The 24,761-nt window shown below is 45.9% G+C and overlaps 2 protein-coding genes across 5 annotated transcripts in view; one reads left to right on the top strand and one right to left on the bottom strand.

Annotated features, from left to right (window-relative positions):
* Positions 1-225: 225 nt before the first annotated feature.
* Positions 226-6,856, top strand: Fabp3 (fatty acid binding protein 3). Its single transcript, XM_048434246.3, has 4 exons — positions 226-382; positions 3,663-3,835; positions 5,405-5,506; positions 6,575-6,856. The coding sequence occupies exons 1-4, from the start codon at positions 310-312 to the stop codon at positions 6,626-6,628; spliced, it is 402 nt and encodes a 133-aa protein (XP_048290203.1). The 5' UTR covers positions 226-309; the 3' UTR covers positions 6,629-6,856.
* A 739-nt stretch (positions 6,857-7,595) lies between these two features.
* The window catches only part of Zcchc17 (zinc finger CCHC-type containing 17), a 53,171-nt gene continuing 36,005 nt past the window's right edge, over positions 7,596-24,761 (bottom strand). For all 4 annotated transcript variants that reach the window (XM_048434242.3, XM_048434243.3, XM_048434245.3 and 1 more), the window contains 3 exons: positions 24,011-24,111; positions 21,983-22,128; positions 7,596-8,353 (listed from right to left, as the gene is read on the bottom strand). In XM_048434242.3, coding sequence (XP_048290199.2) covers positions 8,195-8,353; positions 21,983-22,128; positions 24,011-24,111 — 406 coding nt within the window. In that variant the 3' untranslated portion in view covers positions 7,596-8,194. The remainder of the gene's footprint in view (positions 8,354-21,982; positions 22,129-24,010; positions 24,112-24,761) is intronic.

The raw sequence follows: 24,761 nt of genomic DNA, 5'->3' as shown, positions 1-24,761 counted from the left end.
GCGAGTTTCCTTTTGGTGTGGCTGTGGATGGTGGATGCTCTTCTTGGGTTGCGGGGAGCGACCCGCAGCCAGGGCAGGGACGGACTAAGTGGCACCGGCAGGATCGCGGATGGCGCCGACACAGGTGCCCGGCGTTTTGCGGGGGAAGGGCACCAGCTCCTAGCGGGAGTGCAAGCCTAGGCTTCCTATTTCGGGAGCAAGGGGTGTGGGCCACGCTCATCATGTGATGCGAGGGCTATTTAAAGAGGCCCTCCGTCCGTCCGGGAGCCGTGGTTCTGGGTGCCTGCACGCCTCCTTCCTCATTACACCATGGCGGACGCCTTTGTCGGCACCTGGAAGTTAGTGGACAGCAAGAATTTTGATGAATTCATGAAGTCACTCGGTGAGTGAACCGTGCGCGCAGGATCCCGGGTGCGAAGGGCCCTGAAGCCGGTCCGAACGCTGAGTTCCAGCTGGAGTGCCCCGTGTGCCTCCTGCACACTCCCTGCCAGTCCAGGCTTGGAATACCCGCGCGCGAGGGTGGCGTGGACTGGAGCATCCCGGCTTCCTGGGAGGGGGCTGTCACGGTTCGACTCACCTGGGGAATGAGGTATCTAGGGAGAAGGCGCCTAAGGGGAAGCAGCTGTGGCTGCAGAGGTCCGGGCTGGGAGGCGCTTTCTAGGAAGCAAGGTTGTGATCTGGAGGTGAGAGAGAAGTTGAGTGAAAGCAGAAGGCAGGGAGGCTGACAGCAGGAGGAAGCAAACAGGAGCATGGGTGGTCTAGAAATTGAATTCGGAAAGGGACTAGAGCAGGTGTGATTGTATTGTAGGAGGAAATACCTAGGAATTCCGAGGAAGACCAAGGAAAATTAGTGAGTTCGATCTGGGAAGATGTGAAGACCGACCTGGGCACACCGCCATGGTCCCTTCCCCTCCATGTTGGGGTAGTGAAGGTGCCCTGGTTCTCACCAGTGTGTTCACCTGCAGTGTGTGCAACCCGCTCCCCGATCAGTGACTGACACGCTGCTGGTAGGCTAGGGTAAGACCACTGCCACACACGGGCTTGCCCACAGCCCCGGTCTCCCATCTGTGCAGTGCCAAGGAGAGGGTGGAGAAAGCTGTTGTCTGGGATACAGCAGAGGGTGCCAGAAGCAAGGTCAAGGGCTGTGAAGGGGGAGTGTGATTTGGGGATAGTGAAGAACAAAGCTTCAGAGACCTCATTGGTAAGATCTGTGAAAATAGAGCCCCACTCTTTAGTTAGAAAAGCAGCCCAGGGCGAGCAAGTTCCTCATCTGATGGGAATGCCCAGGATTTTTTTGTCACGACTGAAGACTGACCTTAGAGCCTTGTGCATTCCAGGCAGGCGGTCTACCACAGAATCACACCCGCCCCCTCCATTTCCTTTTTACTTTGTGAGGCAGGGTCTCACTAACTTTCCCAGGCTGGCCTCTAAATTGTTACCTGCTAGCTCAACCTTCCAAGTAGTTGAAAAGCCAGAACCACCTAGAGTTCTTTCCACTTCAACCATAGGCTTGCGAGTGGGAGATGATAACCCTCTCCCCCAGGACTGGCCCCACCCCTTCCTTTCTTTCCTTGGCCTTAGGTAAAGACCCTTCCTGTGATGTCCTTGGCTATATCATTCTAGTCTACTAGGTTGGGATGGGGGAAAACTAGGCTATGTCATGGTTGAGCTAGATTTCTATTCCTTCTTCCGGGGGAAGAGGGCTGGATTATGACATGTTGAGGGGTGTGTGGAGGTTCCTCTCACCTATTTCTGGATCTTTTCTGAAACGGTCCCCCAAAGCATTTTTGTCATTTTGGTTCTGGGGGTGGAACCCAAGGCCTTGCACACGCTAAGTAGACACCATGACTGCTGAACCTCCGCCCCAGCCAGAGCTCCCATCAGCACCTACCCTGAGAGCCCTGCATTCTCTAGTTTGGAAACTGGGCTTCATTTTTGTTTTAAGACAGGGTCTCACTGTGTAGTCCTGGCTGTCCTCTTGCCTCCCCAACATGGGGGTGACAGGCAGGTACCCACACCCAGCGAGTTCGCTGGTCTTGATAGGGTAGGGAGTACTAGATTGCCCAGGTTTAGTTCTGCCTCTCCAAGCCAAACTGCTAAGTCCTGAAACAGAGCTGTGGCCTCCTTTCCAGCCTTGGTGTGCCTCAGTGCTTGCTGTCTTCAGGCCATTGTGCTGGGGTGTTGACAGAAACCAGGGTCTCCAGCAGGCTGAGCACTTGATCGTCCCAAGGGGCACCCTCAGAGCAAAGCAAGCTTCTTATGTTACTCCATTTGGCCTGAACATATAGAAGGGCAGAAGTCCAGAGAAGAGCAGACTCACCCCAGCTCTCAACCAGTAACTGGCTTCATTAGCACCCTACACCTGTGGGTGGATCCTGGGAAAATAATTGCTTCACTTTTGAGGCCCAGTTCACTCAGACACCAGCAGGCAAAACCTTATCCTACAGAAACAGGTTCTTAGAACAGAGCAGGCCAGTCTAGTATAAGTGACTACAGGTACAGAAGGTCGCTTTAGCCCAGTTTGGGAATCGAGGCCACTAAACACTGAGATTTTTGTTTGTTGTTGTTGGTTTGTTTTGTTTTTGCCTTTTTCAAACAGTGTCTCACTATAGCTCACATTCTGGAGCTGCGAAGCTCAAGCTGGCCTTGAATTCTTGGCATTTCTCCTGTTTCAGCCTCCTGAGTGAGATTATTGGCAGGAGTCACTATGCTCGGCTTGTTTGACTTTGGATAAGACAGCACACTCTCTAGGCCTCATTTGTAAATTGTGACTAGTAAAATCTATGTATAGGGCTGTTTCAGGCTTTACATGGCTGTCCATGGCGAGCTTCCAGCAAATACACATGGCCAGGTGGATATTTGGAGGCCCCATACCATATCCCTATATTGGGCTGCCTCTTGCCCCATTCTCTGAGCACAGCCTGTGCTAGGGCCAGGAGACAGGGAGTCAACAATAGAAGATTCTAAGGAAGCTGCAACCCAAGCGGGGTGAAGGCTTGACCTACTGGGTCTGTGTACTTCACCTGCCTGTGGACACCTGGAAATTGCCCAGGTCTCAGATCCAATGCTGATGTCAGGAGTCTCCCCAGGACTTCAGCTCACTCCTTAAGTCTGTAGGACTCCCTTGTACTTCTGACCTGAAGGCTTTGAGCTGTAGTATGCTACACACAGAGGGTGGAACACTGACGCCCCCGACTTCAGGGTGAAAAACAGCAGACAGTCCTTATCCAGGGGACTCTAGCCTTATCCAGGGCTGTTGACTATTGCTTCTTCCTTCAGTCTGTGGTCTGAGTGTTCAGGAGGCCAGAGGCAGCAGCTGCTCTGCTCTGGAGGTGACACAGGGCTCAGCAGCTTCAATCTGATTTGTGACCCTGGGCTTAAACTCCATCGCAGTGTTTACATCTACAAACCCTTGCAGAGACAGGGCTGAGGGGTCAAACAAGCAGTTCATACCCCTTGAGACCTCACTCCACCGTTGTATCAACATTCCTCGTGTTTCTCATGAGTCCAACAGCTGCAGAGCTAAGGAAAAGACGGAAGGGGAAAAAATGGCCACACAAAGACACTGGCCACTATGGTCCTCCTTCCCCAAGATGCCTCTTTGAGCTTGTACAACACCTCTCCACCCCAGCTCATTCTCGGCCATCTGCCCCTGTCCTTAGGTGTGGGCTTTGCCACCAGACAGGTGGCTAGCATGACCAAGCCTACCACAATCATCGAGAAGAACGGGGACACTTTGGTCATAAAGACACACAGCACCTTCAAGAACACAGAGATCAGCTTCCAGCTAGGAGTGGAGTTCGATGAGGTGACGGCAGACGACAGGAAGGTCAAGGTGAGTCAGAGAAAGGGATGGAGGGTACGGAGACACTGTAGGGGAAGAGGCTGGCCCTCTCTTAGCTCCTTGACTTTGTATCTCAAGGGTCAGCCTGTCAGAGATTTAGACCAACAAGGTTCATAAAGTCTGTTCAGTGTTGGGTGCCCCAGGGGCTAAGTACAAGCTCTGGCCTAGTTTCTCCTCGCCTTCCTGGGAAGGATCTATCAGCTGCCACTCAAGAGGGCAGCAGAGCCAAGATGTTCTCCTGACCTTGTCTCCAGCCCCAGCTGGATGACCTTGTGCACCAAGGTATGCAGTAGCTCTGAGGACTTCAGCAGCCATGGCTGTGACCTGAAGTGCTTCAGGAATGATGCCCAGAAGTCAGTGCCCTGGACTGAGGTCATCCAGGCTCTGTCAGCAAAGGAGGCAACTGGGAACAAAAGCCTGAGCCTTACTTACAGGTTTCCTCTTCTGTGGCCCCAGGCTAGGCCACTGCCCTTGACACCAGGGCTATGCTCCAGGAAGTGCACTCACCAACATGAATATTGTGGGTGCCTGTAGTCTCCAAGTATTGATTTCAGGGTATGGGAAGGAGCACCTACCTCCAGCGTTGCTCAGTTGCCTCATGGTGGTGGCAGCTTTCTCTAAACTTCCCAGCAGTGGTTCAGGCACAGAACCTAGGGTGGTTGCCATCTATATCTACAGATTGTCCCTATACCAGTATCCCCTGCATCATAACCCTAAGTTGCTCTCTTTAGCTCTTTCTCCCACACAGCTGCCTCCAGAAGGAACAGGGTAGGTGCTGGTCTTGCAGATGCAGACGAACTGAAGCCCAGCCCAGGACCACACAGCAGGCTAGCAGTGGCGCAGGGGATGGTGCCTGAGATGACAATGTATTTTGGATGAAGGAGGCTTAACTACATCCTTGGAACTTGCTGCCTTTTTGTGGGACCAGATCCCACATGAAATACAACAGTGGCCTGCTGGGATGTTTGGGCCAATGGGAATGCAGATATTCCAGAAGGTGGAATATAGACAGTATTCTGAGATGAGCGATCAAATACAACCATCACCTTTCTAGACGTCTACCCAACAAACCCTGCTGAGTTGCCTAGTTCTGGCCTACAGCTCCCAAATTCCTAGAGAAGAGAAACCTGGGGAAGATGCCAGACAGAAACCAGCTGATAGCGGCTGGCAGCACTGGGGACCAGATGGGCACTGGAGTGGAGTTGAAGAACACTCCAAGGACACCTGGTCCTGGGACCTTGAGATTGCTGCTCTTTTGCCAGTTGAGGGGGATCACGTGATATAAACTAAAGGAAGTCTAATTTTCCAATATATCCCAAGGATCTTTTAGACACTGATATGCAGTGATATATGAAAGATCTTCCGGATTCCTCTTTGGGTAGTGTCAGGGAAATGGGTGGGCTTGACAGGACCTGGAACTGGGCTCTACTGAGTTACACCTCAGCCTGAGGTCCTCTTGGAGGCTAGCACCAGCAGCAGTCAGCACTGGTTAGGTTCCTGGTCTGTCTTGCCCTTCAGTTCTGGCCCTGGTCACAGCTTAGGCTCTACCTCTTCCCACAGTCAACCGTGACACTGGATGGAGGCAAACTTGTCCACGTGCAGAAGTGGGACGGGCAAGAGTCTACGCTTGTAAGGGAGCTATGTGACGGCAAACTCATCCTGGTAAGATGCGCAGTGGCGGTGCCGCACAGCAAGTGCCATGCTTCCTTCAGTCTGGGTCCTCCCCTGGGGGTCAGAGGAACTAGGACAAGAGAGGCAGGGATGGGAATTCCACACAAGCCTTGGTTCAAGTATCAACCTAAAGGTCGCCCCACTCTGCACACATCGCCTTCGTAACATCAACTGTGAGGGCTGCTGGGAAGACAGTATATTCAGAGCCAAAAGCACCATCCAAGTGGGAAGAATGCAGCAGGTGCCCATGAACGCCTCCTCCCGCTTGCTCTTTCCCAGGAAGAGGAAGAAAGCAGGGCCAGTTGGTCCCCGGCTCTCTAGGAGCAGCGGCCACTCCATCCTCTCCTGGGTGGGCCGCGGACATTTGCAGGAGCAGGGTCTGCTGTATCTGGCTTCCTGCAAATACTGATGGCCTAGATAGGGGATACACCAGGACTGTAGATTTGTTCTGGGACAGGTTTGAGTGCTTCACCAGGAGACTGCAGCTTTGTGGATGGCACCTGCACCAGAAGCACAGAGTGTGATGTCAGCACCACAGACCCATCTGGCTCAGTGGAACCTGCTAACTGTATCTCAGTCACATGAGACTGGGGTCCCCAGTGAGTTAGGAGTGATGTGCCTAGCTTTGGTAGGGAGATAACAACAGGACCATAGTCACCAGGCAGTTAGACTAAGGCGACCACAGCTTGGCTCTACTGTACCACAATCATAGTAGTTAGGGGAGGGAGGAAAGGTTGGTGGATTAGCGGTTTTCTCAAGGCTCTGGATCTTCTTAGTCACGTGTTTGTCTACTATGTGCCAGGCACCACCTTAATAGGCAGGTGCTAAACACAAAAGAAAGAGGAACTGGAATGTGCTGGATCTTGACCAATTCACCTCTTCTTTCAAGGGCCCATTTCCCCAAAAATCTCTAAAATAGGAATTATAACACCTATATTAAAAGATTTGTATCAGAAAAAAAATGTCAAGTTCCTGGCACATAGTAGGTATTCAAGTGCTGTTTAGGATGAAGAGCACCCTCTCTTGCTCTGCCCCATCTGACACTGTTTTTCCTTCCAGACACTCACCCATGGCAATGTAGTGAGCACCCGAACTTATGAAAAGGAGGCGTGAGGCTGCTACGCTGTCGCGGACTGTTCCTCTGCCAGCTGGCTACCCCTCGACTCAGCACCATGTTGCCTCATTTTTTTCCTCTGGGGTGTTTTGTATAAATACACATTGGTTGGGATTTTTCTGGAGTTCAGGGCACCAGCCTGGATTCATTCCCATTGTGTATGTGATTTATTTTTTAAAACTGTACCCAAAGGGTGCTCCGAGGTCAATAAAGCAGAGCCAAGGTCACCCAGTTGCTTTAGATTTTGGTCTTCCTTTCCTTTGTGTGAAATGAGAGCCTGTAAGCCACGGGAGAGCAGCTCTGGTAAGGAGCCCAGGTGGACAGTCTCCTGCCACTGGTGAGGGCACAGCAGCCCTCTACAATCCTTTATCCTGGCTCGCCATGGTCGGATAGCTGTCTCTGAGTGGCCACTTCACACCCACTTTGCACAGAACACACCTGGACTGACTCTACAGTGTGCTGTGGTCGGTCACCCTCCTTCTGGAGTACAGACTCAGGACAAGGTCCAGGGATCACTGTGGTGGGAGGAGACTGCTAAGTTCCCATTCATGCCCCAGCGAGCCCCCAAGGTTACAGTCTTACTGGTTTTCTAATCAGCTCAGGGGATGAGGTCTTCACTATGGAAGAGGGGACTCAAGAGTAATCTCAAGAAAGTTGTGATTTGCTGAGTGGTGATGGTGCATGCCTTTAAACCCAGAACTCAGAAAACAGACAGGCCTCTGTGAGTTCGAGGCCAGTCTGTTCTACAGAGCGAGTTCTAGGACAGGCTCCAAAGCTACAGAGAAACCCTGTCTCGAAAAACAAAATCAAAAGCTGTGACTTTGTGACTTCTAGTGGCCTTGGTTTGTGCCTCAGCTTGGCTTCTTTCCAGGCTCTCAGATGACATATTAAGTGTATTCTGTGAACTAGTGTGCTAAGTCTGTAGATAACTCAGGAAGGATTATAGGAATAAGGCCATCTGGAAAGTTTAAAACCAAACACATTTCCATTTATGCCAGGAATTTAAGCAGAGACCTGAAATGAAAGTCACTCACGCAGTGACAGACAGAAAGCAGAGCAATGACCTTGGCTTCAGAGCACTGGTTCAGCAGTCACCGCACACAGCCTTCACTTTGAGGGAATGGAGACGGGGAACAACATTTCTCCTCCTGCTGCCAACAGAGGCTGCAGAGTCCACCCACAACTGGTCCCAAATAGCAGGCAGGCGGGTGCCGTTCACGTCTCCCACAACAGCCAGGCTCGCCTCCACAGTAGCACCTGTGGCTCTAGCTTGGCCTCCTGCAAAGAAAACAGCTCTGGTAGTGGCAGCTGGGGATGTTACTAGAACCTTCTGCTGAATGAGAAAATTGTGTATAAGAATGCAATGGCTGCAGGGGTCACTTGCAAAGGGATCAGAAGCAATATGGAAAAGACATTTTGGGAGCTTCCCTCTAGCTTCTCAAGCTGCTTGCTGCACGAGAAGCCATCTGAGACCACAGGGACAAAGTCAGTGGGGTGGGAGGCCATATTCTCACTACTGAGTCTTTCCAGGAGCAGGGCTGCTGGAGCCACGGCCCAGTCCACCCTCATTCCTTATGCTTCTTGTGCTTCTTCTTCTTCTTCTTTTTCTTTGTAGCCTTGCTGTCTTTAGACGCATGCCTCGCCTTCTTGCCCATATCACTCTCAGAGTCAGAGCTGTCACAGTCAGATGACTTCCTGTCTCTGTGTTTCTTTTTCTTCTTTTCCTAAAAGGAAAATGTAAAGTTTCAATATGTGTGCATATCTCCTTTAATAACAAAACCACAGCAGGTGACCAATAGGCGAGATGCACCACACTCTGTGTACCAATCCCAAGGACTTTGGAGGTGGGGACAGGAAGTTCAAGGTCAGGTGGAACTGCACAGAAAAACCCTGTCTCAAAAAAACCAAACCAAAACAAAAAGAAACCTGGGCAAAGAGGCACGTGCCTATAATAATCCCAGTGCGACAGGGGCAGCCTGGGGAGGGCGTACACAGCGGCTCCAGAAACAGGCAGTGCATGTTGTTACTAGTTTTTTCTCATAAGGCTTGCACACAGTTCTCTGTTAAGAAGATGTGAGATGTAAGCTACTTACTACTTTGTATCACACAGATTATGTTTTTAAAGGGACAATTTCAAGGGTCTCACGTATTCTCATCACATCACTGTCAGAACAACCACTCAGATTTGCCTAAGGAAATACAATTATGATGATTCAAAGAGTTTTAAATAACTCAGCTCCAATAATTCTGCATACACTAATCATTTAAAATAGTTTAAACATGAAATTGACCCAAGTAATTCATACTGTCTTAGTAATGTTAGAGACGGTGTTACAGAGAGAGCTCGTTTGTCTCTGGTGGAAGGGGCATGTCCAGTTTCTTACATAATTAGCAAACTATTATTGAGAAATTCCCTACCCTGTTTCTGTCCAAAAAAGGAAAAGTCACCCCCCTTTCCCTGAAGTGGTACTGGGGATTAAACCCAGCATGCTGTGACTGTGATTTACCCCCAGAGCCAACAAACTGTTAGGTTTAAAATTCTGGTTTAGAACTTTAGTCTTGAATTCCTGATACCCAAGTAGCTTTATTTGGGAAGATAACACTTATCTTCCCATTCTGTCCCCCACATCTCTCTATTTTTTTTCTTAGCAGATATCTGAAAATCCATGTTCTTCAATGATTTTATTTAGGAGAGTGTTGTAAGTGATATATTTGAATTTGGCTATTCTTATACTGTCTTCTGTTGACTTTGATAAATTGTACAGTAGATTGGATCATTGCATTTTTTGTCTTTGAAATGTATATTATGTCCTTATAGATTCTTTATTTTTTAAGCATGACTTTATGGTTGGCTTTTAAAGGTAGGAACCAATGAAAATTTAAGGAAAGCAGTCTTACCTACTGATCTAAGTGCATTAGATTGAGAATATTTGGGTTCATGCTTATTTTTAATGAAGTCATGTTTATTTGAGTGTGGAAGGTTATGCTTTATAAATAAAGAAGTAGCAAATACAGATGAAATAAAAGCAAATAAGAGAAAATAAACTGAAAAGAAAGAGAAATGCAAGCAATAGTAAAGCATCTGTGATGCTCACACCTGGAACAGCACTGGAGGCTGAGGCTAGAGGAATACCTGAGCTTGAGACCATCCGGGGTTACATAGTAAGACCAGGCTTTGTTCTTCAAAGAAGAGAAACAAAAGAGAGTATATGAAAGTGATGGGCCATAGTCTCATGACCTTACCTACAGACAAACATTTACATTTACATTTTGAAGACAATAAAGAGGCCTCGAATGGAGGAGTGTGCTGCGTAAGTCTTACAGCAGGTTGGAGACAGAGCCTGAAGGAAGAGCCACCATCACCAAAATCCCAAGAATCCAGCAATAAGACCATATCTACCAAGGGTCTAATTGAAATCTGTACAATGTGCTGAAATCTGGTATTAATAAAGTGTCAAAATAGCACACATGGTTAAAATAAAATACAAAAGCACGTTGATTGTTTGAGGTGAAAGTTAAAAGAAAGCCTGCTAAATCATTAGGCAAATTGGGAAATAATTTTAAATAAACAGATGACATCATTACACAGCAAAAAAAAAAAAAAAATCCAAATGTGAGAGAGAGAGAACTAGGATCCTCAACATTTGTAGATTTTATCTTATTTAAACCGTGTTGAAAGTGTGATGATGTGTACAACATAGACATGCTACCATGTTTACACATACTTTTGTATATTTAGTACCCAGAAGACTCCTGGAACTGGAGCTGGTTGCAGGGGATTGTGAGACAGACACCCAGTGGTATGGAACTGAACTCCAGCAGCATAAGAGTTGGGTTTAATTTTTTTCTGTTTTTGTTGTTGTTGTTGTGTTGTTGTTGTTGTTGTTATTATTGTTGTTGTTGTGGTGGTGGTGGTTGTTTTTTGAGACAGGGTTTCTCTGTGTAGCTGTGGAGCCTGTCCTGGAACTTGCTCTGTAGACCAGGCTGACCTCAAACTCAAAGAGATTCGCCTACCTCTGCCTCCTGAGTGCTGGGATCAAAGGCGTGTGCCACCACCACCGGGCTTTCAGTGAGTTCTTAGCTAGCCTAGTCAACAGAGTGAGTTCCAGGAGAGACCCCATCTCAAAATGAATAAATAAAAATGATAAATAAATTAAGTTTAGGTCAATCTTTCCAACAGTCAAAGCAACAGGAAAAGCAAGTATTTGGGGTGGGGAGTTTGGAGCAGGATCTCAAGCAGTCCAGTCCTATTCTTGAATTCCTGACTCTTCTGCCTCATCTTCCAGAGCACCAGAAATGCAGTACTGTTTGGATTCTTTGGAAGAAACAGGTGCACCAGGCTTTTCTTTCTGCCATTTTATATTATTTGTATGTGTGTTCACGTGTACTCCATAACTTTCAAGAGTCAGTTCTCGTTCCCCTGGGTGGTGTGGGAGAATTATCTGTATTATGTCAATCATATTTTAATAAAACGCTGATTGGCCAGGCAGGCAGTATAGGCGGGAAAACCAGACAGGAAGTGGAGGTGATGCAATGAGAACAGGAGTATTCTGGAAAGCAGGAAGCTCCCTCCGCAGTTCTGCCCAGACCACCGGAGAGGAAAGATGTAAGCTGCCCAGCTGAGAAAGGTATTGAGCCATTATGGCTAACATAGATAATGATAATGAATTAATGTAAGTTATAAGAACTAATAAGTAGCCTAACCTAATGGGACAATCAGTTTATAACCTTATGGAGTCCTGTGTGTGATTTTCTTTGGGGTTTGCCCGCTGTGGGGTACCGGGCGGGACAGTAACCCCAACAAGCCGGCCCTCATGTTACACCTGGGGATCCAACTCAGCCAGGCCTCAGGCTTGGCAGCAACCTGCCTTTATCCACTAAGCAATACCGCTGGTTTCTCTACTATCATTTTTAATTAAAACAAACAAAAACTTCATAGGGAAGCCTACTCTACAGGGCATGGCACAGGAGGTCCAGAACCCTAGAGGGGTTAGGCACAGTCACAGAGGATGGAGGGGACAGTCCTGAGCCCCTGGAGGCTGCCAGAAGGCAACGGAAATGGATGGCCTCCCTTACCCCAAAGGGTAATAACCGTCTTGAGCTACATGTGAAGAAGCTTCAGGAAGGAGCATGGTCAGTGGGAGAAAAGATGATTTTCTCACACTTACACAAAGAAACAGCAAGCACTGTGATGGATAAGCATGGACCAGAAAGGGTTCTAACCGACATTTCAAGACTCTGCAAATGTAACTTTTCCTTTTTCACAGGGAGAGGTCCTAAAGTTAGACACCTCTACACACAATCATGTCGCCAGAGCTAGCAGCACAAACCCAGAGTTAGTTCCTAGGCTTCTGGGGGGGCGACCTGAGTAGTACTTCAGCACTGTGTAAGTTTAAGTATCTACACTGTTTCACCAAAATTCCCCAAGGAGACACAGGAAGAGGGAGGGAACACGGAGAAGTGAGGCCCCTGCTCCTGCCGGCCTGGGTGATGCACCAGGGGCTCTACACTGCCTTGTGGTGGAAAGAACAGCAAGTCAGGTGTCACGCAGACTTAGCCCCGAGTTCTACTTCCTACTCTGCAGCCTTGGTAAGTATCTCACCTCACTGAAGTCTAGCTGCTGCAAATGGAAAACAGGAAGAATAGCACCCATGTCACATGGCTGTGAATATTTAATGAAACAGTATCCATGGATACTGTAGATGGAAAGATGTATCTCCTGAGAGCGCGGCCCCTCTTCCACCAACATAACAGGGGGCCCCACAGTATTGTGGTCAGAACAGCAATCTTAGAATAAGACAGTTGAGCTCCAGCTCTGCCTCTGAGTTGTCCTGCAGCTCGGATGAAGGACTTGTTTAAACAATACTTACTCTGGAAGATGCTATGAGGGTAAGTGCTAAGCCTGACACATCACAGCGCCCAGCAACACCTAACAGCACCCCTTCCACCCAGCGCTAGTGACTGAGCCCACAACTTTGTGCACACCAGGCAAGCGCTCTACCATGAACTTACGTCACCACCAACTACAAGTACTGTTTCTTATTTCAGTAACTCCCAGGGTCTTCTCAGTATCAGCAAATAAGTACAACAAATAAGTTAAAGTTTTCTTCAGTAAACACTGTAGAGAGTAGAGGAAATGCTTTTTAGACCTTCATTCCCAAACTCTAACGACCACGGCTAGAAGGAGCTGAAAGGTGGCAAGTCCACGGTTTAGTTTAAGTCTAGCACCTTCCCGGATACTGTGGGCTTGAGAGCCTGGTGAGGTATGTCCCATAGGCAGGCCACAGTCCTGGGAAGTAAATGAGTCAACAGTCTGGCTTAGCCTGGAGAGGGGAAGATACGCATAATACTGCTTTCATATCGCTTATATTAGAATATTCTGCCAGCTTTTTTAGTTTAGCCTTTATATTTTCAGACAGCCTCACTTTTTTCCCTGGTTGGCCTGAGACTCACGATGTACATCAGGCTAGCCTCTTAGTTCTGCTTCCCCAGTGCTGTGATTACTGGCACACACTCTAACGACAAATCCTTGAATTTCACTTATTTCATCAATCAGCCAAGATGGGCACTCCTCACCACATGCCTCATTTCTACTAATTTACTTCAGAGACATGAAGGGTATCAACACACAGATAATTCCTACATATCTATCTTTTCCTTTGGCTTCTCCCTGAACCCTGAAGTGTATCAAACACCTATTACACAGTCCCTTCATGTATGAAACAGGCACCTCAATTCCTATGCCCAGCCCCTCTCTCAAACTTAACCAGCTCTTATTCCCATCTTCACAGGCAGCAATTCAGACTAACCCCAGACATACTCCAAAGACAGGGTTTCTCCGTGTAGCCCTGGCTGTTCTGAAACTTGCTCTGTAGACCAGGCTAGCCCTGAACTCACAGAGATCCACCTGCTTCTGCTCCCCGAGTGCTGGGATTAAAGGTGTGTGCCACCACTGCTGACTCAGACTAAAACCTTGATCCCTTTCTAGTGTTTCACCTCAGATCCTTCAGCTGCAGTCCAAAACTCATGATATCATCTTTATCAGTCCATTCCTACCTTACATCCAATCTCTCAACAGATTCTGTCAGCTCTATCTTCAGAACACCCCCATCAGCTCCTTCAGAACACACTCCACTAGCCCCTTCAGAACCCCCCCCCCCCATCAGCTCCTCTCTCGTCATCTCTACAGCTGTACCAGCCCCAGCGGTCTCTCATCTGGGATGGTGGTATCTGTCAACCTGCCTGCTTTTAGTTTCACTTTCTGACCAGCTAATTTCCATATAGCAGCCAGAACAATCTTCTAAAAAAGACAGAGGCAGGTGAATCTGTGAGTTCGAGGCCAGTGTAGTCTGCTCAGATGCCATTGGTACTTCAAATCCTTTTTCAAAAATATATTATTTCAGTGTACGCATGATGTATGAGAGCTGGCCTGAATATGCCACAGTGTGTGTTTACAGGTCAGAGGACAACTTTACGGAGCCAATTCTCTCCCTCCACTTTTCTGGGGGTTCTGGGGCTTGAACTCAGGTCACCAGGTTTGTACAGCAAGTGCTTTATCTGCTGAGCGCTTCCCACCCCCCGCTGTGTGTGTCCTTTTGTCTGGCCTCCAACAAGGGTGATCTTAAATGCCTGGTCTTCCTGTCTCCGTCTGGCAGATACTGAGATTACAAGTGGAACCTCTGCGTCCACATATTCTTTTTCCATTTCTGTGATATAGTATCATCTTCCACCATTCCCTTCACACACATACTGTACTTAGCTTCGTGCACTAATAGAGCTTCTGTTATATGTACCTCTCTTCTAGTCGCTGGGGTACAAAATGAAGAAAATGCGTTGTGATCTAATGGAGGTGACAGACAATGGACAAGTGCCACGTGACAATAACGAATCAAGTAGTGCAAATGCCCTGGAGGAAATAGTTCTGGAGTTGTTTGTTTTGTGACATTCAGGTTAAACCCAGCACCTTGTGCAAGGTAAGGATAGCATGGCCAATGATGCCCCTATTTCTCATTCTTCTGTAAATGGTATAGGAGACAGCAATTGCATTTCTGGAATTAAATACAGCTACATTTTACTATAATTAGTAGACAGCCTGGTCCCTAAGGTATGTGTTTCCTCATAATCTGGCACTAATTTAGAAAGATCCATGATGATCCATAAATCAAAGAGGATAGCAATCTCAGACTGCAGATTGAGAGGACATTATCCAAAGAAGGGGCTGGCAAGATGGTACAGTAGATATGAAACACTCCAAATCCTATGGTGGAAAGATAACCAGCTCCCAAAAGATGTCTTCTGACACACACACTTACACTCATTCACACACACCATGGTACATGTGCACCCTCACACACACAAAATAAAAATGATGAATTAAATTAGAATTTAAAAAAGGATTATCTGTGGGTTTGTCAGAGGCCGTGGGAATATACAGCACATGGCAGTTGAGTTCAGATGCTGGCCCACCAGAGGAGTGACTCTGATGGAGGTCAGTCCTGTCCGGACAAAGCCTGCAGGACCAGACTCTGGAGACTGTTGCTCCCTTTTGCTAAAGCAGCTTGGTGTCTTCCCAATACCTGCATTGTAGTGTGCGACCTCATGTGATGTATGTCTCATGATTCCATCTCAGTCTTATGGGCACATATATCTGTGCATGGTCATCATGACTTTCATTTAGCTATGTAATTCTGATACATAGAAAATATACTAGGGCATGCTTTATAACTAGATCTATTTTCTCACGATGAGTGTAGACCCTTAAAAGCTCGCTTCTTCCTTTTGTTTGGACTAACCGCACACAATTAGCTCACTTTCATCTCAGAGCAAGCTCAAACTAGACTAAAGGCTTTCTATAAATAGATCATGAGTTTAAAACTGTACAGCTATGTCCAAGGTCAGAGTTGCAGACATCCAACCAATATTGCAATACAAAGTACTCTAATAAAGGCATGCAAATTCTTCTCTTGCCAGTCTGCCGACAATAGACCTATGTCTCAAAGTTTGTCACTGGGCACTGTAGTCCACCCCCTCACCCATCTGGTCATGGTCTTACTCCTGCAACTTTGGAACCTTGGGTTGTCATGGCAATGGCTCAGCTCCTTAATTGCTTACCCTAGGCATGTGCTTTTGACCAATGAGAGGTAATTCTTTTTTTTTAAATTTTATCGATATTTATTGAGCTCTGCATTTTTCTCTGCTCCCCTCCCTGCCTCTCCCCTCCCTTCTTCAATCCTCCCCCAAGATCCCCATACTCCCAATTTACTCAGGAGATTTTGTCTTTTTCTACTTCCCATGTAGATTAGATCAATGTAAGTCTCTCTTAGTGTCCATATTGTTGTCTAAGTTCTCTGAGAGTGTGGTTTGTAGGCTGGCTTTCTTTGCTTTATGTTTAAAAACCACCTATGAGTGAGTACATGTGATAATTGTCTTTCTGTGTCTGGGTTACCTCACTCAAAATAATGTTTTCTAGTTCAAGAAGTAATTCTTGTAAATTTTTAAAAATCACTTCAAGGTTCCTGTAAAAAGAAGAGTCTTTAGGCTAGGAGGGAAGAAGCTAGGAGGGATTAGTAGTAAGGAATTACAATAGAAGAAAAACAATAAAGAGACTGATTCAGAAAAGCAGAGTGAGAGAGAATGAGTTCATTCACCCTCAGATACCCTAAGAAAAAAGTCCCTTTCGCTTGCTGTAGCGTCCAATCTGAACCTTAAAGAGGGTCTTGGGGCTGGACCCCAAAGGCTCTCCTTATGGGTTCATCATAAAAACCAATTTCTATTTTACCATTTTATAACCATTTTCATTTATGACTTTGCTTCCTCTTGTTCTAATTACATCTAGCAAAAGAGTCACAGCTTTCAGACACTAGGACAGACACTGCCATGTTCTGTCCTGAATACACTGCGAAACCAACACACGATGGCTGTGTGGGTAAGGACAAGAGTGCAAGGCATGTATGTTCAGTGAAAGGGGGTAGGAGAAAGTTAAAGGCAAAATCCGTCTCTCTCCACACTGAGGGGAGGAACCAAGGACAAATATGGGGTCTAGCTACCCTAAGTCAGAGGAGGCCTGTTATATTCCAGATATTTATTGTTGTGACACACAGCATCTTTACTCCCTGCCTCTTCCTGCAAACTTCTTCGACTTTGCCAGGAATCTTCTGACTCATGAACTTAGTATTAAATATGCTCTCCTACCAGAATACAGAAGCCGGACACTGAAGCAGACTTGAGAAGAAACAGGTAAGGTTCAACAGCTTCAGTTTTTGACTCTTGCTGCAGTCCTGAGTGGGCTTGACTACACTTCACTCCTGTCCTTTGAGAGTCAGTGACCTCCTTGGGATTAGCTTCTCTCCTCTATTACCATACATACCTTGGCTGGTTATCCTTCTTCTTAAGCAATTAGCTGATTGAGTGCTGTGACCTTTATTTCATGTGGGATGCCTACCATACACAGTCATTCCTGTTTGGATGGCTGAATGCATGCCCTTCAGATCAATCTATTCAGTTCTGCATGTGGCCCCAGAACTATGAGGACTAGAGCAGAGTCTAAGTCCACAGACATGGACTCTCAATGTCCATTTCTTACTGGAAAGGAAAGCCCATTTCCTACAGGAATCCAAGGAAGGAGCTGTGATGTCGACACTCAGAAGGTGAGGCAGGAGGATGGTAAATTCAAGGCCAGTCTGGGATACCCAGTCTCCAGGAAGAATAGACAAAGGAAAGAGAAAAAGACATTTAGGGGTAGAAGAACAAACAGCTAGGAGGACTCCTGGAATGTGGAGACCTGAAACTGATTTATATTATGTATAGAAATAAATCAACAGGCAGTATTAAAATTAAAGGCCTCCGGTTACAAAACAAAACCCAGGGCTGTCTCAGTGGGTAAAGGGCTTCCAGCTCTGATGGCCTAAGTTAGATACCTGAGCTCTAAATGATAGGAGGAGACAACAGACTTCTGCAAGTTGTCTTCAGATATCCACAAGAGCAAGGCACGTATTGTCATTCCTCCCCAACAACATAAATAAATAACTCATTTTATATGATTTTTTTTAAAGAAACTAGATAAGCTGTACCTTTAATTCCAGCACTTGGGAAACAGAGGCAGGTAGATGTCTTTTAGGCCAGGGCTACACAGTGAAACCCTGTCTCAAAAAACAAAAAAACAGGGGCTGGAGTGGTGGCTCAGTGGTTAAGAGCAGTGGCTTTTCTTTCAGAGACTTGGGTTCAATTTTCAATTCCCAGCACCCAACTGGCAGCTCACACCTGTCTGTGACTCCATTTCCAGGGGCTCTGACACCCTTACACATACATGCATGTAGGCAAAACATCAATGTACATAAAATAAAAACAAATTATATTAAAAAACAAACAACAAAAACAACCAAAATAAACCAAACAAATATGCATGCAGGCAAATACTCATAAACATAAAAATAAATAAATCTTTAAAGCACACAAACACCAAGCAACCAACAAACTGGTTAAAGATGACCTTAGTATCTTGTTATATCAAGTGACTAACACTCTCCTGGACACACGTGAGGCAGAAGCAATATAATTTTAAGATGCTTAAAAAATGTCCTCTTTAGGCACAACTACAATGTCGACAACACTCTGGAGGCCAACAGCAGGATCACCAGTCCATGGCTAGCCTGGGACACAAGCAGACACAAAGGAGAAGGAGGAGGAGGAAGTAGTAGTAGTAGTAGTTAGTAATAGTAGAGAGCTTTTGGCAGGACCCAGGAACTAAGAATATGAGACAGAGAACGAAATAAAGGCACATGGCTTCTCTCCTAGAAGGATGTTATTGCTGTTAAGACATGTTATATAAACAGAAGGGCAGAAACAAGGGTGTGTGTGTTGTCAGAGAGAGCTCATAAAAGAGATTAAGGGGGAATGGTGGAGAGATGGCTCATTGGTCAAGAGTACTGGCAACTCAGGGCTGGGTGGTGGTGGCGCACACCTTTAAGCCCAGCACTTGGGAGGCAGAGGCAGGCAGATCTCTATGAGTTCAAGGCCAGCCTGATCTATAAGAGCTAGTTCCAGGACAGGCTCCAGCTACAGAGAAACCCTGTCTCAAAAACACAAAACACAAAACAACGGGAAAAAAAAAAAAAAGAGTACTGGCAACTCTAACAGAGGACCCAGGTTCAATTCCCAGCATCTACACAGTAGTTTACAACCATCTGTTGTAAATGCTCCAGGGCATCATCCAGCTCCCTCTCTGGCCTCTGCTGGCAGCAGGCACACACATGGTGAACAGACATACATGCAGGAAAAACATCCATAGACAATAAATAATAAAGTCAAACAACCCCCCCCCCAGCCCAGAGAGATAGATTTCGGTAGTGTGTTTAAGAGTACTGGAGCTAGGTGCTGTGGTGAAGAAGCACTCTAGAGGAAGAGGTGGGAGATCAGTTCAAGGTCACCTGAACTACATAAGAAGTCTGAGCTCAGTCTGAGCTATGAGACCATGTTTCCAAAAACAGTATCAATTAGGAACTGACTTGTCATCATTTTCTATTTTGAGGAGCTGGGCATCACCCCATAGGGAACCCTGCCAAAGATCACAACAATCCCACTCTGCAGCTGAAAAAACGGTGGTTAGTTTAAACTTACACAGCCCGTCACAAGTTCCCAAGGACCTCAAACAGGTCTGGAAGACCCAAGCTGAAGTCTAAAGAACTAGGGAGGCCCCAGGTCAGGGAGATGGAGAGACTATACAAATCAGTGACTTTCACACTACTTGGCTAATTCTTCTAACCCTTTCCTTCCTCACAAAATGAGAATAATCCTCTGTGATGATGCCACTGGGGGAAAGATTACACCAGAGCCTTTCACCCCTGAAGCTGGTAATGCCTGACACAAAGTGACAACTCAACACATTTTTTAAAAGCTGGGTATGATGGCTTACATCTGCAACTCCAGTACTTAGGAAGCTGAGGCAAATGGATCACTGAAAGTTCAAGGCCAGCTGGGGCCACTGTGTGAAACTCAGTCTTAAAAAGACACCAAAAAAGCTGGGTGTGATGGTGCACATTTGTAATCTCAGCACTCAGAAGGTAGAGGCAGGTGGATCTCTGGTGAATTTGAGGACAGCCAGAGCTACATAGTGAGAGATCCTGTTCTCTCCCAACCCCCAAACCACCACCACCACAACAGAAAACCCAACAAAACAAAACACAGTCATATCCCAAAAGTTAGGGAAACATCTACTTCTCTGCACAGCATGTCACAAATCTACTTTCTGTACCACTAAAATCTGCTCTGTGAACCACTGTGCTCTAAGCAGTAAAAGGTAACTACAGCAGACAAGGGTTCTTCTCCACTGATGGGAACAGGTAAGTACTTCCTGGAAGACAATTTGATAAGATCTATCAAGAGTCTTAAAGTCTTTACTTGTTTACTTACTGTGAGTCGCTTCGCCTACCTATGTTTATGTGCACCACATGCATGTTTGGTGCCCATGAAGGTCCAAAAAAGGCTTCAGATCCGGAACTAGAGTTATGCATGGTTGTGACCCATCATGCAGCCTCTGGGAATCAAACCCAGGTCCTCTGCAAGAGCAACAAGTGCTCTTAGCCATTGGGTCATCTCTCCAGCCCCAAGAGCCCTAAAGTCTTAACTCAGTATCTTTGTTTTCTTTTGTTTGCTTGTTTTCTTTTTTCCTATTGAGACAAGGTCTCTCTCTTTGTAGTTCTGCTGTTCTGGAACTCTCTATGTACACCAAGCTGGCTTTCAACTCACAGGGATCCACCAGATGTGTGTGTGTGTGTGTGTCCGTCCCCGGCTAAGACAGAGTCACAGACTGTAGCTCCCAAATGTCTGGAACTCACTGTGAATCCTACAGTGCCCTGAACTTGTGGCAATCCACCTTCTGCACCAAGATTAAAGGTGTGACCTATTATACCTGGTTCCCTTAACTCAATAATCTTTTTTTTAATTGCTTTATAAATAATATCATTCAAAATTTTTACTTCTTCCCCTCTTACCATTTCCCTCTGGCTCCCCCCCACTCCAATCCTAAGAGAGGGCAGGGTACCCTGCCCTGTTGAAAGTCCAAGCTCCCCCACCCCCATCCAGGCCTAGGAAGGTGTGTATCCAAACAGATCAGTAATCTTTTTTTTTTTAGAATTTATTTTTATTGTTTTTTAAAATTATGTGGAATTTTTTGTTGTTGCTGTTGTTGTTTGTTTTTTGGGTTTTTTTTAGACAGGGTTTCTCTATATAACAGTCCTGGCTATCTTGGAACTCGCTCTGTAGACCAGGCTGCCTTGAACCCACTGAGACTCACCTGCCTCTGCTTTCCAACTGCTGAGATTAAAAGCGTACACCACCACCGCCCAGCTAAAATTATGTTTAAATGTATGCCTATCTGTGAATGCAGACAGGCCACAGAGGTCAGAGGTGTTAGATGTCACTGGATTCAGAGTTACAGGTCACATCTGACATGGGTGCTGGAAACTGAACTTAGATCCTCTGTAAGAGCAAGGCAAGCTCTCATCCCATGAGTCAGCTCTCCACAGCCTCCCCTCTTTTGATAAAATTTATTTCTTTTTATTTTATGTATATGGGTGTTTTGCTTACATGTATGCATGCAGTGCCCTTGAAGGCCAGAAGAGAGTGTTAGATTCCTCTGGAAGCATCATTCGGCAGGGACAACTGAGCCCAGGTCCTATGCAGGAGCAATGCTCTTACCTACTGAGCCATCTTCCCAGTCTCAACTCAGTAAACTTAACCCAGGAACACATATCCAAAGAAAAGTAAAGAGGTATAGCCAGGGTTGAAGTTGAAAGTACGAAGTGTCCAACAATATTTAAATAAACTAATAATTAGAGCTAAGCACACCTGGGAGGAGGATCAAGAGTTTAAGGTCATCCTGGGCTATATTTAGCAAGTTTGAGGCCAGTCTGGGCTACAAGTTGTCTCAAAACTAACTAACTAAATCAATCAATATTCATAGCCATTGAGTAAAATATTATGTGGGATTTTTTTTCAAGACAGGGTTTCTCTGTGTAGCCCTAGCTGTCTTGGAACTCACTCAGAGATTCACCCACTATGTGGCGTTTAACATCAAGTGTTTTAAGAACACTTAAGGATACTTAAAAATAAGAAAAGTGAAAAAAGTAGGGAATAAACTACACCTACAATGACCATAATTTTATATGTATATACATCTCTTTGTATTGTTAGCTAGGAAAAAGGTTAGAATATACCAAAACTACCAATACAACTCTCTCTGGAAAGATTACGAGAGCTTGCTTTTTTCATTTTTCACTGCTTCTAAAATACTCACACAAAGCCTTTGTATTTTAATATCTTCAATAATGTGATAAATAAAAGCAAGCTAGCCTTACCTTCTTTCTTTTCCTGGAAGAATTCTTTGTGGGATCAGGCTTCTCAATTCCTTCTTCCTTTGCCTCTTCTTTTTCCTCTTCCTCCTCAGGGATCAGAGAATACTTGGTTCCACCTGGCTGCATGAAACAGTCTTTCGCAAAGTGGCCTGTGGAAAAGAATCAAAGGCTAGAGAGGAAAAAAGCTTTCCCACTCCGCAGGTGGATGCTTCCCAGGGACTCTGGCAGGGACCACTGCTTCAAAGATATTACTGAGTTTATCTAGAGTGACATTGCTGCCACCTCAAGGTGGCAATGCTCACTCAACCTGAGCCAGGTGAGCAGCTGGTGTTAGAGCTGCGGGAGACACTGGTGCTGCTTCGGAAATGGCAGAGGATACGAGCAAGAAGGCTTATGCCACCCTCCCTTAGCAATGGGGCTTATTAATGTTTAAAGATCTATTTTGCAACTTACTCCTGACAATGAAAGGTTGCTCCAGAAAGCAGAATGCTTAACAGAGGGAACTGAATTGCAGGCCAAGCCCTAAAGGAAGATTGCAGGCAGGAAGTGGGCACTCGATCCAAGCCAACACACACAGAGACAGACACAGATGCCCAGGGTGACAGAGAACTCAGACTGTCAGGTCTGGCAAGGGCCTTAGAGATCGTGAAATTCAACACATCAGATACGAAGGCCTAGAATTAAGTAGTTCAGGGCCACCCAGCAGCAAAGCAAACGCTTAGCTCAGGTTGGCTGTTTCTCCCTCTGGTGTTGCTTTTGATGCACTGAAGCTAAGCACCTTCATCCTGACCTTTGCTGGCTGGGTCAAACTCTACTTCTTGTCCTTCTCCTCTGCTCTGTGCAGCATCAGATAAATAAGGGGTCACACTGAGCCTGTGGTGAATTGAGGATCTCTTTTGCTGCTTTTGAAAATAAGTTGTTTTTTGTTTTGTTTTGGGTCTGGCTTTTTTAAATTATGCATATATATGTGAATCTGTGTGTGCGCGTGTGTACACATGAGTGCAGATTCCCAAGGAGACCAGAAGAGGGCGTCTGATCCTCTGAACCTAGAGCTACAGGAAGTTTCTAGGACACTTCATCTCAAGAGTAGGAAAGAAGTACATGGAGTAACTACAGAACTATGTGTAAATGTGTTTGTATTTTGAGCCTTGAAGTTAGACGGGGTCTGGAGAAGGGACACAACAAGTTTTCCAAATAACTGGAAATAATCTAAATACCAAATATCCAAATATTACCACAAAATCCTCAAGGGCTATTGCTTCTTTCACTGTTAGAGTCTCCTTCTCGCTCTACATTAATAAAAAACAGGGGCTTAAAACCCCACAAATTCAGGGCTAGAGAGATGGCTCAGCAATTAAGAGCATTGGCTGCTGTTCCAGAGGACCCAGGTTCAATTCCTAGCATTCACATGGCAGCTCACACCTATTTGTAACTCCAGCTACAGGATCTGACACTCTCAGACAAACATACATGCAGGCAAAATACCAATGCACATAAAATAAGTAAATTAAAAAAAAAATCCACAAATTCAACCAGGACAAAATCTGCTGCCAGTCATTGCAGAAAAATGAACCATGTGATGGATGGAAAGCTAGGAAGGAGAGGTGACAAATTGAGGTCACTCTGGAAATAAGATGGCAATCTCTATCATTATAGTTCTAATAATGGAAGTCAGGCTGAAAAGCTTTTAATATTTGAATAAGACTAGAAGAAACCTGAGGAAATAGAGCCAAAAGGAAGTGACAATCCTCTATCTTTATTTCAGAAAAGGACAGTATATTCAGAATACTGAACTTAAAGAGATAAAGATGGAGAAGAAAGGATCTAATTTGGATCCTTAGGGAATGTATCTTCAAGTCACTTAATTTCTAGAGAAGAGTAATTGTGCTTGGGAATAAGTGTGGCGGAGGACAGCGTGAGTGAGTTCAGGCTGCGGTCAACTGAAAAACACTCCAAGCGAAACTAACATGGTCTCCTTCAGCCACCAGAGAGCACACAGAGGAGGAGACAGGAATGGCAGACGTCCCGTACCTTTGCAGCCACACTTCTTGCAGGTAGTGTTCAGGACAGCCTCAAGGGTGATCTTCTGCCCAGTGTAATCCTGGAAGGAGCGCCTCCGCCTCTCTTCTTGTCTGTAATGAAAGAGATCCTGACCACTGGTACTTTTCAGAGACGTGGCCAGATATATTACAACGTAATGCTGCTTGTTGGTTCTCTGTTTTGTTTTTGTCAAGGAAGAAAGAAAGAGAAAAGCATTGGGCAGAATGAGACAGTTAAATAGCTCCCTCTTTTTCCCCCTCTCATTTAGAATAAGCTTTGTTATTGTTTTGTTTTGTTTTTTCTAGACAGGGTTTCTCTGTAGCCCTGGTTGACCTGGAAATCACTCTGTAAACCAGGCTGGCCTTGAACTCAGCAATCCGCCTGCCTCTGCCTCCTGAGTGCTGGGATTAAAGGCATTCACCACCACTTCCTGGCACAAATAGGGCTTTGAATGAACAATTATGAAAGAGATTATAATAGGAATAATATGAATGAAATTAAGTGAAATAATATTCAATAATATGAATGAAATTAAATGAAACTTATACCCTGGTAATGCATGGGCAGGCCATATATGGTGGTTCTGTTGAACTCGCCTATATTGGATTTCATGGTCTAAAGTGATGAGGATGACTGACCTGGTCTCTTCCTCAACCTCAATAATATACAGAAAAGATATTTGAAAGTATAATTGCCAGGTGGGGGTGGCACCTTTACAGGCTTTCTAAAAATCAAGTCCGAA

This window comes from Myodes glareolus, chromosome 3, assembly GCF_982192425.1.
Source record: "Myodes glareolus chromosome 3, mMyoGla1.1, whole genome shotgun sequence".
NCBI classification, from domain to species: Eukaryota; Metazoa; Chordata; class Mammalia; order Rodentia; family Cricetidae; genus Myodes; species Myodes glareolus.
Note: the sequence above shows the minus strand (reverse complement) of the source record. Positions and strands in the feature narration are given on the sequence as shown.

Excerpts from the sequence above, each read along its gene's own strand:
- Fabp3 (XM_048434246.3), top strand. The coding sequence starts at position 310 with ATGGCGGACGCCTTTGTCGGCACCTGGAAGTTAGTGGACAGCAAGAAT. Across the intron at positions 383-3,662 it reads TGAATTCATGAAGTCACTCG|GTGTGGGCTTTGCCACCAGA; the intron begins GTGAGTGAACCG and ends CCCTGTCCTTAG. Across the intron at positions 5,507-6,574 it reads GTGACGGCAAACTCATCCTG|ACACTCACCCATGGCAATGT; the intron begins GTAAGATGCGCA and ends TTTTCCTTCCAG.